At 35.3% G+C, this 14,818-nt stretch overlaps 1 protein-coding gene across 3 annotated transcripts in view; it reads left to right on the forward strand.

The window, feature by feature from the left end:
* Positions 1-14,818, forward strand: part of LOC149775097 (Fanconi anemia group J protein homolog) — a 240,562-nt gene that overhangs the window by 111,506 nt on the left and 114,238 nt on the right. For all 3 annotated transcript variants that reach the window (XM_089944188.1, XM_089944189.1, XM_089944190.1), the window contains exons 14-16: positions 664-830; positions 1,552-1,597; positions 13,815-13,851. In XM_089944188.1, coding sequence (XP_089800314.1) covers positions 664-830; positions 1,552-1,597; positions 13,815-13,851 — 250 coding nt within the window. The remainder of the gene's footprint in view (positions 1-663; positions 831-1,551; positions 1,598-13,814; positions 13,852-14,818) is intronic.

The following is a 14,818-nucleotide window of genomic DNA, read 5'->3' on the forward strand; positions in this document are numbered from 1 at the left end:
ATGAATTACCAAATATATAAAATGTAAAAAAAGTTATCAGCTCTTTTTATACAATTTACCTCTTAAGTTCAGGAAGTGAAAATGACCAAGTAGAGCTAGCACTTTTTTGAAAGGTGCATATCTGAAGTAAGGCCAAGCTGTATACTCTATAACCCATAGTACACCCATCAATCATACACCAAAATAAAGGGAATTAAAGGTTCTTTGCATTATGCCTAAGATATACAAGGTCTTTTTTAAATAACCAGTATAACCAGTGAGGAAAGCCGGGGAAATTCTTTTTCTTTAAAATCCTAACCCTATGCAAAATACAAAACTGTAGAGCGCCACCTTGACAGTGACCATAGAACTTGTTATGTTTATTCATGAGGCACTACACACGATGTGCAAAAGGAAGTTGCAGTGACCTACATTCTGTGCACCAGCTGTTATATCAAGTGCTTGCATTTAGCTCAATTCCTTTGATACTGTTGTGCATATAGGATGTTAAGGATGTTAATCACCTTTGTGACCTCCAGTGAAGGTCACAGTGGCTACATTTCTTGCTCTAAAAACTGGGCGAGGCTTTTTGGATTAATCCACGACAGAGCATGTGAGACATAGTATTTCACACAAGTCTTGTTTTTATTGAGTTTTTTGTTTTACATTTTTATTTTTTTTCAGAAATTGTATGACAAACTGTTATCTGAGGAACAGGATGATACAGTAATCAGAAATCAAATGAACCAGTTGGTCAGGCGGTCAAGCAGCACCAGCCAGTTGCTGGAGCGATTGTTTAAGGTCCTTGATTACATGTACAGGGATGACATGAAATATGTAGATGACTACAGGTATGTGTGTTAAAGTATAAAAATAGGATATCTTTTTTGTGTGCTAAAGTATAAACATATAGGGTATCTTGTATGTGTGCTAAAAGTTTAAACATAAGATATCTTGCTTGTCTGCTAAAGTAAAAACATGGGATATCTTGTATGTGTGCTAAAGTGTAAACGTATAGTATCTTGTATGTGTGCTAAAGTAAAAACATGGGATATCTTATATGTGTGCTAAAGTAAAAACATGGGATATCTTATATGTGTGCTAAAGTCTAAACATGATATAATGCACGTGTACAAAAGGAAAAACAGGATATCATACATGTTTGCTAAAGTATAAATATATAGGACATCATACATCTGTGTTAAAAGTTTCAACATAAGATACCATGCATATTGGCTAAAGTATAAACAAAATATTATTACTCTCTTGTCAAAGAAAGTCTAAAGTACTTTTGAGTTTCACAGTATTTTTTTTCTTCTTCTGTTTAGTGGCATACAGTATTAATGTCTTATAGTTATATAAATTTATGTACTAGGAATTTTTTGCCTGATGTCTTTTTGTTGCTTTTTACACCCCATCATCAGTTCAAGACTGTTGTTTAAATTAAAGATAATTTTGAAATCTCCATCGAGAGTTAACTGAATAAAACAATCTGTTGATTTCATTATTTTTAGAAAGATGTTTTTCTTGGATATGAAATGTTAAAAAGATACTCTTGTTTATATATTTCAGAGTGGCCATACAGAAGTCAATGACTTATGCAACATCTTACGACACAGTAAGTTAGTAAATAAAATGATTACTACTTTAAGCTATACCTTAACTTTTGTGTAATTGGAATTATTTTGTTTACATCATTAGATCATTTTTGTACATTAAGGCATTCAACAGTATATCACTTTTGTACATTAAGGCATATAACAGTATATCACTTTTGTACACTAAGGCATATAACAGTATATCACTTTTGTACCTTGAGGCATTCAACAGTATATCACTTTTGTACATTAAGGCATATAACAGTATATCACTTTTGTACATTAAGGCATATAACAGTATATCACTTTTGTACATTAAGGCATATAACAGTATATAACTTTTGTACATTAAGGCATATAACAGTACCGTATTTTCGAGTATATAAGACGCGTCTTATATTAAATTTTACTTACCCTGCACCCTAAGTGCGTCTTATATTCGTGGGCGTCTTATCTAATTATTTTTTTACACAAATCTATTCATCTTCATCTTCATCATTATCAGTTTCAGCTTTAAATCCATTGAAACTTTCATCGAATTCACTCTCTTCGCCGAATACCTCCATAGCCGCTGATAATCGATCCTCATTGGCGTCAGTGGTATCGGATGCAGCCAATTCGTCGTCCGAAGAACTGATATCGGCAGCCGGTTCTGGAATTATCCGACACTTTCTGAAGCCATTGACGATTGTTGTTGTTTTCACTTTCTCCAATGCCCGGAGAACCCAATTACACACCTCTACGTATGTTGCACGACGTTGTCGACCAGCTGGCATGAAGGTGTGCAGTTCTGTTGCCATGCTCCTTGGCAAACTTGATGACGTCTAATTTAAAATCGGCCGTATATGATTTTCGCTTTGTCATCGTGAAAATTTTATAAATTTTATAAATGCTCAAGAGGTTGATCACTCATTTATTTATAACAAGAGACTGATCCCACGTATACCCTATATACCGGAATATACCGGTATATACTAACCCAAGCCGCTGAAGCCTAGGCCTAGCGCCTACAGGAAGATAAGATCAAACGATAACCGTTGCGGCCCTGCCTCAAACAATTCTTTGAACTCCAGCCAAAACGGTCAATAAAGCCTTGTTTACATCAGGTGAGTGATCGAAACATTAGAGATATTTGCGTTTATGACAAAGGAAAGTACCGGTAGCCACTTTGATGCACGTGGTTTGAAAACGGATTTTTACCGGCACATATTTGAACAAAACAACACACACAGTTATTCAAAGGATTTGATTAAACTTTATTGGAACAATAATGTAATAGTAGTTAACAAAATTATATTAGATAAGATCAATACCTTAAGTAACTTATAAGTTATTTTAAAAAATCAACGCTATGTCATCTGGAGTCAATATAGGGTTTGCTCAGTTCGGCAGATCGTGAAGCCGAGTGCGTCTTATATTCGTGGGCGTCTTATTTAAAATATTTTTTACACAAATCGCCAAACCCCGTGTCTTATATATGGGTGCATCTTATAATTGGATGCGTCTAATATACGCGAAAATATGGTATATCACTTTTGTACATTAAGGCATATAACAGTATATCACTTTTGTACATTAAGGCATATAACAGTATATCACTTTGTACTTTGAGGCATGCAATAGTATATCACTTTTGTACATTAAGGCATATAACACTGTATCACTTCTGTACATAAAGGCATATAACAGTATATTACTTCTGTACATTAAGGCATACAACAGTATGTCACTTTTGTACACGAAGGCATACAACACACCACTTTTGTATCTAAGGCATACAGCAGTAAGCCACTTTTGTACATTAAGGCATATAACATATCACTTTTGTATATTAAGGCATACAACAGTATATAACTTTTGTACCTTAAGGCATACAACAGTATATCACTTTGTACCTTAAGGCATACAACAGTAAGTCACTTTTGTACATTAAGGTATACAACAGTATATCACTTTGTACCTTGAGGCATGCAATAGTATATCACTGTAGTGCAACATTAATGGATGCAAAAGTATATCACTAGAACAACATTAAGACATACAACAATATATCACTAGTACAACATTAAGACATAAAACAATATATCACTTGTACAACATTAAGACATACAATATAACACTAGTACAACATTAAGACATAAAACAGTATATAACTGTACTACAACATATAGGCATACAAAAGTATATCAGCGTAGTACAACATTAGGGCATACAAAACAGGGTTCCCATGCTACTGGGAAATAGAGAAAAAAGTTGGGAGAGATGATAATTTTTTCCCGACTGTGAAAAGTCCTTGAATTTTGCAAATATTGACAAAAGTCAGGAAAAAACCTGATAATTTTCCTCCACAACTTGACGCCTGAAACAATTACATAATTGAGTTGTAACTGAACTGATTTTTAGTTAAATTTATTGAGTTCTAACCAGAATATTTGGAGGTTGCAGTATGAATCATTTGGGTGCTTGCCATAAATATTTTTGTTGAGACAAACCAAACGCTCAGTGGATTAGTTTTGTCTGGTAGACTTTTTATCTCACAAACTTTTCGTTATCAATATTTTTTTATATATGGAAGGTATGATAACCAGTCTAACATCACAAAAGGCCAACATGGTGGCGTTAAAGCATAGTCGCTTTGCGCATAGTTTAGCAAACTTAAACGTCGTTAAATGGAGTTATACCTGCATGAAATTGATATGAAAATTAGTAATTTTCTCTGAAATTGTGAGCATAAAAATTATTATGTTTTTAATCTGCTAAAGATAATAAAACTAATGTGTTGATGAAATTTGAGCAGGTACTAGTGATTTCGATTGCTATTCGCACGAGCACACAGAATCTCACAACTGTCATTTTCAAATATTGTAGATAAAAGGTATTAAATGAAAGTCGTATACTGATTGTAATAAAAGTACATAAATGAAAGAGCACAAAATTTTCTACATTTATTCCTAGACCAACTTCCAGAGTTTTGTTGTATCACATGACTACCACATTGACATGTACAGGGAACATATGAAGCAGGGAACCAGACTACTCTTGAAGTTTCTTCTAGTTGTTCTCAAAATAAAAATGTTAAAAATTATATGTTCTTTCAGGTTTTTACAAAAATCATCAGACTTTCATTTAATATAATTGAAATTTTGTACAACATAAAAAAAGGAGTTTGTTGTTATCATGTGGAAATTGGACTTCTGATGTCGTTGTTTGAGAGTTGTGAAGTCATGTGACTATTAACGCAATGCAGGTATAAGTTGATATAACATGGTTTAAATTAGCTGAGCCCGCTGGTAAGCTATCTTACGGTGACAGCCGATTCTAAATTTATTGTGTAATTGCTCTGAATCCACACTCCATCCTAAATGTGAAAAATGGGGTTGAAATATTTGGAGGAAGCTTGGATTAGAAAAATTTTGAATCTCTGAGCTGAACTTTGGTGCGAAACTATTACACAGTGACATGTAGCTTGAAGCATTGGTTTCAGATCTTCAAAAGAATGCAGGTGAAATGGGAAATAGTAGTCTCATTTATTATATATTAAGAAACGATAAGTACCCATGTATCAATACAGGTTTTGGGACTGGTTTATTGAAATACAAGACAAGTTGATTTTACAGAAAATTCAGTCCTTGTTTATACAACAATGTATAATTTTGAAGGTCAAAATTTAAATCAGACCTTACGTAAATGTCTTTAAATGATGGAATTTTTAACCAAATCATCTTAAGGAGTTTAGGTTGGTTGAAAAATCTTGTTTGAGATTTTATTGGCACACACACTTTCAGGGTTAAACTTTTTTCGTTACAAGATAAGAGTCTAATACTTTGCATGTATTGGTTTTTTATATACTGTGATAGGAAATGTTTACTTTGTATAACATGCACATATACTGCTCTAGAATTCTTTAGAATTAAAAGTTTGAAAGGAAACAAAACAATGTATGCTCATTATGTTGTTTCCATGTAGCAACATAATGCAGGTCAGCAAAGTAAAGTTAGAATTTGTATTCTGTACATTGAAATGGCTTTAAATGCCCATTTATAGGAATATAGTCAGATTTGTTTTGTGTGAATTATTTTGTGGTTTTTGTACATGATCATCTTTTCTGACATATATGTTTTGGAGAGTCTTGAAAGAGAAACATCTTCAGATTTGGAAAATGCATGTTTTGTAATCCAAAATGTTCTTTAATTCCATTCAATAATGGTCATATGTAAACCTTGGAAAAATTAATTTCATCCTGGAAAAAACATGGAAATTTATATTTAGAAAAGCATGGGAACCATGTACAAAAGTATATCACTAGTTCAGTGTTAAGGGATACAACAGTATACCACTAGTACAACATTAAGGCATACAACAGTATATCACTGTAGTATTAAGGGATATAACAGTGTATCACTAGTGCAACATTAAGGGATACAACAGTATATCACTAGTGCAACATTAAGGGATACAACAGTATATCACTAGTACAACATAAAGGGATACAACAGTATATCGCTAGTGCAACATTAAGAGATACAGAAGTATATCGCTAGTGCAACATAAAGGGATACAACAGTATATCACTAGTGCAACATTAAGGGATAAAAAAGTATATCACTGTAGTACAACATGAAGGCATACAACACATCTGCATTGTGTGATTTCAGTAAGTCGTTATTGCACCACCTGGACATAAGTTTAGAAAAACCACCCAGACACTTACTCATACTACCTGAAAATTAACTGTGCAGAGTAGATGTAGACATGCTGCTTCAAAACTATGTGCATTTTCTACTTTTAACAAGCACTGAAGCTCAGCTTTGCTTGCCATCTAGTGTATATCAGTTATGGGAATAATCTTTCCTATTTTTATTTCTTCTTGTCACTCCAGAACACTGACTTTGCTTTTTAAACAGGCACCCAATGCAAACTTGAGACTAAAATAGGGTCAGATCATGAAAATGTTCATGGTTAAGAAACCATGTATAAAACCCTTCTTTTACAAGCTTGCATTGGGTACAGGTGTTTTTTTAGTAAGAGAATAAACTGTGTAGTGATAAGTGTACTGTGTTTCGTAGAGTGATGGCATAGAGGGCTATCTGTTGCAGTTCACATGGATGGATGCTTGGAAATGTCTCCTGGACTTGCATAGGTCATCTTTTTCATTAAAAACAACCATTCAGGCTTTCTTTTCATAGAAAGTGTTATGTATATTTAATTTTTATTATGTGCTTCATCTTTGTCCATGGTTGAGGGTAGAGTTGTGGCCTACATGACTTTTGTCATTTTTTTTTAAAAACTTAGAAATTTCTAGAAGAGAACTTACAGTTTAATGGAATTTTCCATTTAAAATGACCCACCTTCAAGGTATTTTATTATGTCTTTGATCAAGTGAAATTAGTATATATAGGATGAGGTAAACAATTATTCATGTTTTCATTTCAGTTGGTGGAATCATTTACTGTTGTGTTCAGATATAATTTGAGAGAAATTATTTATTTAAATTATTCTTTGGAATTACAAAGTGTGCATTAACCTATTGGATGAAAACATTACTTTGGGATTATTATGAATTCACTCAAAGGCATTCTGGATTATATCATTATGATACATCAAGACTATTAGTACATCAGCACACCCAAGGCTATTGGTGCATCATCACATTCAATATTGGAATTCATTCAGAACCTTCAAAATGTTTATAATTAGATTGTTTTAATTCAAAATACTGTAAGTTCTTCTTATATTTTCACTCAATAAATTATGAAATTATTTCATTTAATTTTTCTAAAGTCGTTGGTTTCACTTCATCCTCTTACTTAGTTTAAGACCATAGAGTTGCAACAAAAGGTTTGTTTTTAGGGCTTCTTGTCAGTATTTAAAATGAACCTGTTCTAAAGTTCTTTCTTCCTAGTAACATGGGGAGTTAAGCAGGATAAAGTTAACATGTTTATTCTGTAAATTAACATGTATGCAAATTTTTATGGACAGCTCTGGTGGCCTTGTCGTTAGAGCATCTGCCTCAGATGCAGGAGGTTGTGGGTTTGAACCCCTGCCAAGTCATAACAAAGATTTATAAAAATGGTACTAACAGCTGACTCGCTAGGCGCTCAGCATGAAAAGGTTAGTGTTAGGACTGGTCAGCCTAGTATCAGGATAAAATGACTGAGTGAGACATGATGCTACAGTGCTAGACATCACTATAAACTGCCACACTTTAGACATTGTAGCAATATGACTGAATTTTTTTTAAAGCTATGTTAAAATCCAAATCAAACACACACACATTTTTATCAATTTCAACTAGTTATAATTGTTTCTACTGATACACCTTGTAGTTTAGTATTTGGTTATATTTTTCATTCAGATATTATGGAGGAGTCTCAAAATAGAATTAGTGTTTTTGAAATGCACATTTTCTAAGCTAAAATGTTGATTTTTCTAAATTCCATTTAGTACTTTGTCATAAATGAATCAATCTTGCAAAAATCAGTGCATCCAGGAAAGAATCTGGAAAAGACCTAGAAATTGTTTTGTTTCCAAAAGTAGTGGAATGCTGCACACAGAAAATGATGCCTAGGACCCATGGGTCTTACAAATTATTGTAGAGTTTGTGGTGTATAACATTGAGTTAGCTGAATTTCAGCGCAGAGGTTTTTCACCTGTTTGATCTTCACAAAATGGGCCATTCATGACTCATGCAGATGTTTCTTCTCTCCTGCTAGACGAATGTTAACAAATCCACATTCAAATCAACCATATTTCAGACAAGCTCAGAGTCCAACTATACTCACTGTCCAGATAAATTATATAGAATGGTCCTTATACCCTGTGTCTGCAGTCAGATTTTTGGGTCAACCTTGTGGTGATGTCTTTGTGATGAGGTATATAGAGATCCCAACCTACATCCTGACCTTAAAGCCAGTGAAATCGATGCCCAGTGCATGAATTACAGTGGTCTTAATGTATAAGGTCTTTCACCAAGCTTAGAATGCAAGAAAGTCTAAGTGTAGACTCTTCCTGATTGCTCCCCTCAAGAGGGGATATCAAAAATCAGTAATCTCCTGTATCTGCCCAGGATGTCAATCTCAAATCAGAAAGCTGAGTGGTTAGAGCGTCCACTCCAGATGTGGGAGGTTGCAGGTTAAAACACCAGCCATAACATACCAAAGACTTATAAAAATGGTACTAACAACTGCCTCACTTGGTACTCAGCATTAAAGGGTTAGTGTTAGGACTGGTAGGCCTGGTGTCAGAATAATATGACTGAATGGGACATCATGCTACATGACTGGGGCATGATGAGCCAGTGCTAGACATCACTATAAACTGCCACACTGCAGACATCATAGCGATATGACTGAGTAATTGTTAAAGCTATGTTAAAAATCCAAATCCAAATCACTCACAGACACACACACCTTGCCGGTATCAAATAAGCACTCCAAAAGAAACTTATATGCATGGATGTTTAGGACATAGTTGTCCACCAGTTTGAAAGCTATGATGGGATTGGCAGTCTTTTGCTAGTTTTGCAAGCAGAGAAACATTTCTCCTTAAAAAAATCTCATGACCACAAATATCAACCATCCATGATAAAAATTTAGTGCAGCTGTTCCATGATTCCTTCCGCTTATAACTATCATGCAGAAGAGGCTAGATAAAAGCCCTTCCTGACCTTCAAGCCAATTTCATTTTACTCAGCCATTAGTCCTGTGTCCAAAATGAAACTTGCTGTAGATTTTGACAAGTTGAACAAGTCTTTCTTTGAGCCACTAAAGCCGACTGATCTTTTGTACAAGATTTGTTTCCTAGTTAGCCTGGCATTAGAAGGAAGAATAAATGAAATCCATGGTTTATCAGTTGACCTAAGGTATCTGTAGTTCCATAGGATGGTTGCTTTCCTTGTGCTGGCACCAAGTTTTATTGCTGAGAACAGGCTGCCCCTCAAGACAAATCAGTATTTTTGTAACTGATATCTTAATTGGACCTTTCCTCCCAATGGTGTCAAAGTGAAAGGATCTGAGTTAATCAGAGGAGGGAGTTCTTACCACTCATTGGAGGAAATATTTCTGCTCATACTCTTTCATCTTGGATTCCTTGGGTTACACTGGACAACAAATTTTTACAAAAGTCATGTTACTGAAATAAAATTAGTCAATTCTTGTCAATTTTTATGTGCTGAACACGAATATGACAGTCAAATTGCAAAATTGGCTCTAGTTTTTTTGTAATCTGCAAGAAATCAATGTTTACATAACGAAATGCATTCCAATAGTAAAAGGTCAACTGTAATAGCCTACCTATAAAAAATCAAGTCATTGACTACATCTTAGATTTCTTCGCCTGTCTCTTGTACAGCTGTTCGGGAGCATCTCTGAGGAGTGTCCAGCAGTAGTCAGCCAGCATTGTAGTGGACCATTTTCCGTGGTATCTTTGTTCCATTGTTGCGATATCTTGATGAAAACGTTCGCCGTGTTCATCACTAACAATACCACAGTTGCTAGGAAAGAAATCCAAATGGGAATGAAGGAAGTGAATCTTTAGAGACATATTGCAGCCAAGTTTCTTATACTTCATCAACATGTCTTCTACTAGTTCCTTATAGTTTTCTGCCCTAACATTTCCGAGGAAGTTTGTAGAAACTAGGCGAAAAGCATTCCATGCTTGTTTCGCGTCACCTTCCAGCAAGTTGTTGAACCGGTCATCTTTGAAAAGCTCTCGAATCTGAGGACCCACAAAAACTCCCTCTTTAATCTTTGCTTCGCTGAGTCGAGGGAATTTTTCATGCAGGTATCGGAATGCTGGCAAAGTCCGGTCAATGGCTTTCACGAAGTTCTTCATCAAACCTAGTTTGATGTGAAGGGGTGGTAGCAAGATTTTCTGAGCCTCAACCAGAGCTGGGTGTTGGATATTCTTCTCTCCAATGGCTACATTCTGCCTGTGAGTCCATTCCTTCCTCATGTAGTGCATTTCCCTTGCTCGGCTATCCCACTCGCATAAGAAACACATGTATTTTGTATATCCTTGCTGCAGTCCCATTAAAAGGGCAACTACCTTCAAATCACCACAGAGGTGCCAGCTGTACTTGTTATACTCAATGGAATTCAGTAGCTGCCTTAAGTTATCGTATGTCTCTTTCATGTGGACAGCAAACGCTACTGGAATAGATGGAAGAATGTTTCCATTGTGCAAAAGCACAGCCTTGAGACTCAGTTTCGAAGAGTCCACAAATAGTCTCCATTCTTGTGGGTCATGAGTGATTTTTAAAGCATTCATGAGGCCCTCAATATCGGAACAGAATATCAGATTACTTTCCTTTCTGAAGAAAGGCTCCAATTGCTGGTGGCGCTTTCGATATGCAGTAATTTTGACATCTTCTTCTAGAAGATTCCATTGTTGGAGTCTTGATCCTAGCAATTCTGCCTTGTTCTTTGATAAGTCCAAATCGCGAATCAGGTCATTTAGTTCTTCCTGTGTTATTCAGTGTGGGGTTGATGATGCACCACAGTGAAAATCTGGATCACTGCATGCTGATGGACCAGGAGAAGAACAGGTCGACTCACCTTTGTCTTCGTCAGATGAATCAAGAGAATATTCTGCTGGAGGTTCTGGAATAGGAAGTCCCTCACCATGTGGAACTGGTCTCAATGCAGACGGAATGTTTGGGTAGACTATTCTCGACTTCTTTCGCTTCGTTATTCCGCCGGAAAGAGGAGGAACCACGCAGAAGTAACAGTCATTTAGGTGGTTGCTTGGCTCTCTCCACACCATTGGGACTGCAAACGGCATTGATGACCTTTTGCAATTCAACCACTGTGAAAGCTGTGTTGTACATGTAGCACAGCATATATGCGGAGCCCAAGGCTTGTCTTGGTCACCAACCTTGCATCCGAAGTAAAGATGATATGCCTTCTTCACTTGAGAATTGATACTTTTCTTCTGGTTGGCAAATGTCACTTCCCCACAAATATAGCAAAAATTGTCCGCGGTATTAACACACTTTCGAGGCATTACTGTTCTTTATTGTACGTAAATGGATAAAATAATAAGTTTTATGTAACAGTAGCTTGAACTGTCTCGCACAACGTCTAAAATATTTTAAATGCTGAACCTATCTGATTGGGCTTTATATAGTACACTGCTTACGTCAGCTTCAGCAGCCGCCTGGCATTAGTATAATAGGCCTACACATGTATAGTACACTGCTGACGTCAACTTACTTCAGCAGCCGCATGGCATTAGTATTGCATTGCATCAGAAAATGATGCAATCAACTGTGGATGATGTGAGCATGATGGTATTATGCAATGTTACATCATTATTCCGGATGTTGCTGCAGTCCTACTGGAGAAATTTACACAGTGAAACATAGAAAATGAGGTATATGAATATCTTCAAAACGAGAGCCAATACAAATTTTTCACGGTTATATTCGTGTTCGGCACACCAAAATACTACAGATTAGGGCCTTTTCAAGTCAGTAATGATTTCACTGTTGACCAGTGTTATCAACTCAGCTTACAAGGAATTTACCCAAGACTGTGTGAAATCTTTAAGGGTCTCTATGAGCCTAACATATTGAGTAAACTGACTAACATTACTTACGTTGTGGGATGGAAGACTGATGTGATATTTTCCAGCTTCTATCTCTAAGACCTTTCATCCCTAAGGATTCAGTTTGTCTAGTGAGACCTGTATTAGCTGCACAACATGTTTCTTACCAGGTCACTGTGATCTGGACTACTGCTATATTGATATGTGCTAACCCTTACCCTTTTCACAAGTTAGACTGAACACTATTTTTGTATACATTAAGAGACTGGAGCCAGAATCAACTGTGAAGAAAGAGGACGTAACTCACTCCATCTCTTGCCTATTCGTCAAACATATTATGATTGGTTGAGAAGAAAGCAAGGGTTTTACTACAATATTTTATGATAAAACTTACTCAGTCATAATATATGCATGCAATCTTAATCCTTCCCAGCATCCCTAGAAGAGCATGCACTTCCTCTGTAGTAGTAATTGATTAATAGTGGCATTTAGTGCCAATTCTTCTAAGGGGAGACAACTCTGTAGTTTAGTTTTTAGCACTTTATTGTTAAAATAAGTGAGAAGACATGAATAAGATCCTTTTGTTTTTGCTTAACAAGGTTGTGGAATGACTCCTAACATGTAATACATTATTATTAGTAGTATTCTTATTATTATTGTTATTGTTACTATTAGTATTATTATTATTATCATTATAACATGTCATCATCAGTAGATATTATTGAAAAAATTATTTTTACCTGAAAACATTATATGAACATACCTTTTTTCCTTGTAATTCTGTGACTTGCTTATGATCATTATTATTTCCTTTTCTTGGTAATATATACCATGATGTGGAAAGTTGAAAATGAAGCATTTAATGTAATCTTTGTAGGTAATATTTACCATGATGTTGAAAGTTGAAAACGAAGCATTTAATGTAATCTTTGGCGGGGGAATATCAGTAGGGAATAAAATTTTTAAGAAAAAATGACTGATGTTGGGAATTCTGCGTAAGCTGTAAGTAAATTACATTAGGGCAGGGCCCATTTATATTTGCAATAGGAACTACTTTAGGCTCTCTGGCCCCTAAAGAAAATCGTTAATGGAACCATGTTAATTGCATGGCAAAGGTCACATAGCAATGACGGCATACCTGACTAACATGGATTCTACAGCCTTTTGAAGTCTTTGAAATTATAAAAAGTTATAAACATCTTTGAATAATGCCAGCAACTTCTTAAATTCATCTGAGTGAATACAGAATATTTAAGCCAAAAATTATATAGATTTTAAAAAATCGGAATTATTATTTACATAGTTTAAAAAAAAAAATGCAGTGATATTCTGTGTCAAAAGACGCATGGTGCAGTAGTTACCAGACGGGTTAGTTTGTCTTTGCTGTAGTCACACAGGTATGTTGCGTTCTTTTATTTTTGTACCTATTTATGCAGTGATAAAAAAGTAGCATATTGAGAACATTCAATTTCCATAAGGAAAAAATACTTCTTTAAAACACCTGAAGTCCTCAAAAACTCTTCAGAAAGAACTTGGAAAAAAATCCACATCTGTATGAATCATGACGGGAACGAATAGAATCTACACAGACCCTGTCCTAAGTTTGCTGTGATAACCGTTGAGACATGCTTTTTTTCTGAGTACAGATTTATTTATAAAGTGTTACATTGTTGTTGTTTTTTTTTCCTTCAGGATTCTACTTGGCTGAATTCTCGACAGAAACATGGAGGTACGGTTGTTATAAAGCTCACATGTCACTAATTTCTTTGCAAAACCACAAAATAAACATAGTTCCATCCACCTCTCCCAGTACGAAAGTTGTTGCCGAGCAGACGATCTCCAAATTGCAGAATGACAGAGGCTTGGCTTTAAGCCACAGATAATTAATTTCAGCCATTTTTTCATGAGGATGGGGGATCTGGCTTGAATTTTACCACTCTTAACACCACTACCATTGGAATAATACTCGTATCAGTACTACTTTAACAATTCAAGTGACAAACTTTATTGTCAGCATATTTTTTGGGGTATTGTTTTGGGTTTAAAATCTTTCAGAGGCAGGATATATTGAAAATAAAGGTAATTTATGCATAAAAGTATAGAAATTCACTTGAAAAAGCTGTTCTATGACAGTTATTTCAAATGCAATTATGAGACAAGTATTCAAGCACTTAATTCCCCCCCCCCCCCACTTTGCATTACTAGTGTACATCCCTTTCTTAATTTTCATAGGGCCATTAATAATTGTGTCATTGCTTGTTCCACAGTCTTTGTTTTTGGACCCTATTGAGCACAAGTTGTCAAGAGAGATGTGCATACAGCTAACATCAGCCCCTATTGCTATCAATAACCACTTGGTCACTTAGTACATCAAACATGGGTGTGGGTGAAGACATGAAAACATATGGATATGTGTTTTAAAAATAACAATACTACTTATATTTTTATATTGTCTGTAAATAAGCAAGACATAGGAGTCATTATATCTATTTTGGTACACTATTATACTATTATATTATATTATTCAGTTTAACATTTTATAGACTAGTCTTAAGTCTGGATTACTATGCTATGGCATTATCCAATTGTCCATTAACATTTGCCTTTCTAGTCGAAACTTTCTAACAATTGAAAAGATTTTCACTGCAACTTTGACCAGGTAAATGGGTTCGAGTCTCGGATTCAGCCAACGTGGG

The sequence above is a fragment of the Sinohyriopsis cumingii genome, chromosome 19, assembly GCF_028554795.1.
Source record: "Sinohyriopsis cumingii isolate HCF-2022 chromosome 19, ASM2855479v2, whole genome shotgun sequence".
In the NCBI taxonomy this organism is placed as follows: domain Eukaryota; kingdom Metazoa; phylum Mollusca; class Bivalvia; order Unionida; family Unionidae; genus Sinohyriopsis; species Sinohyriopsis cumingii.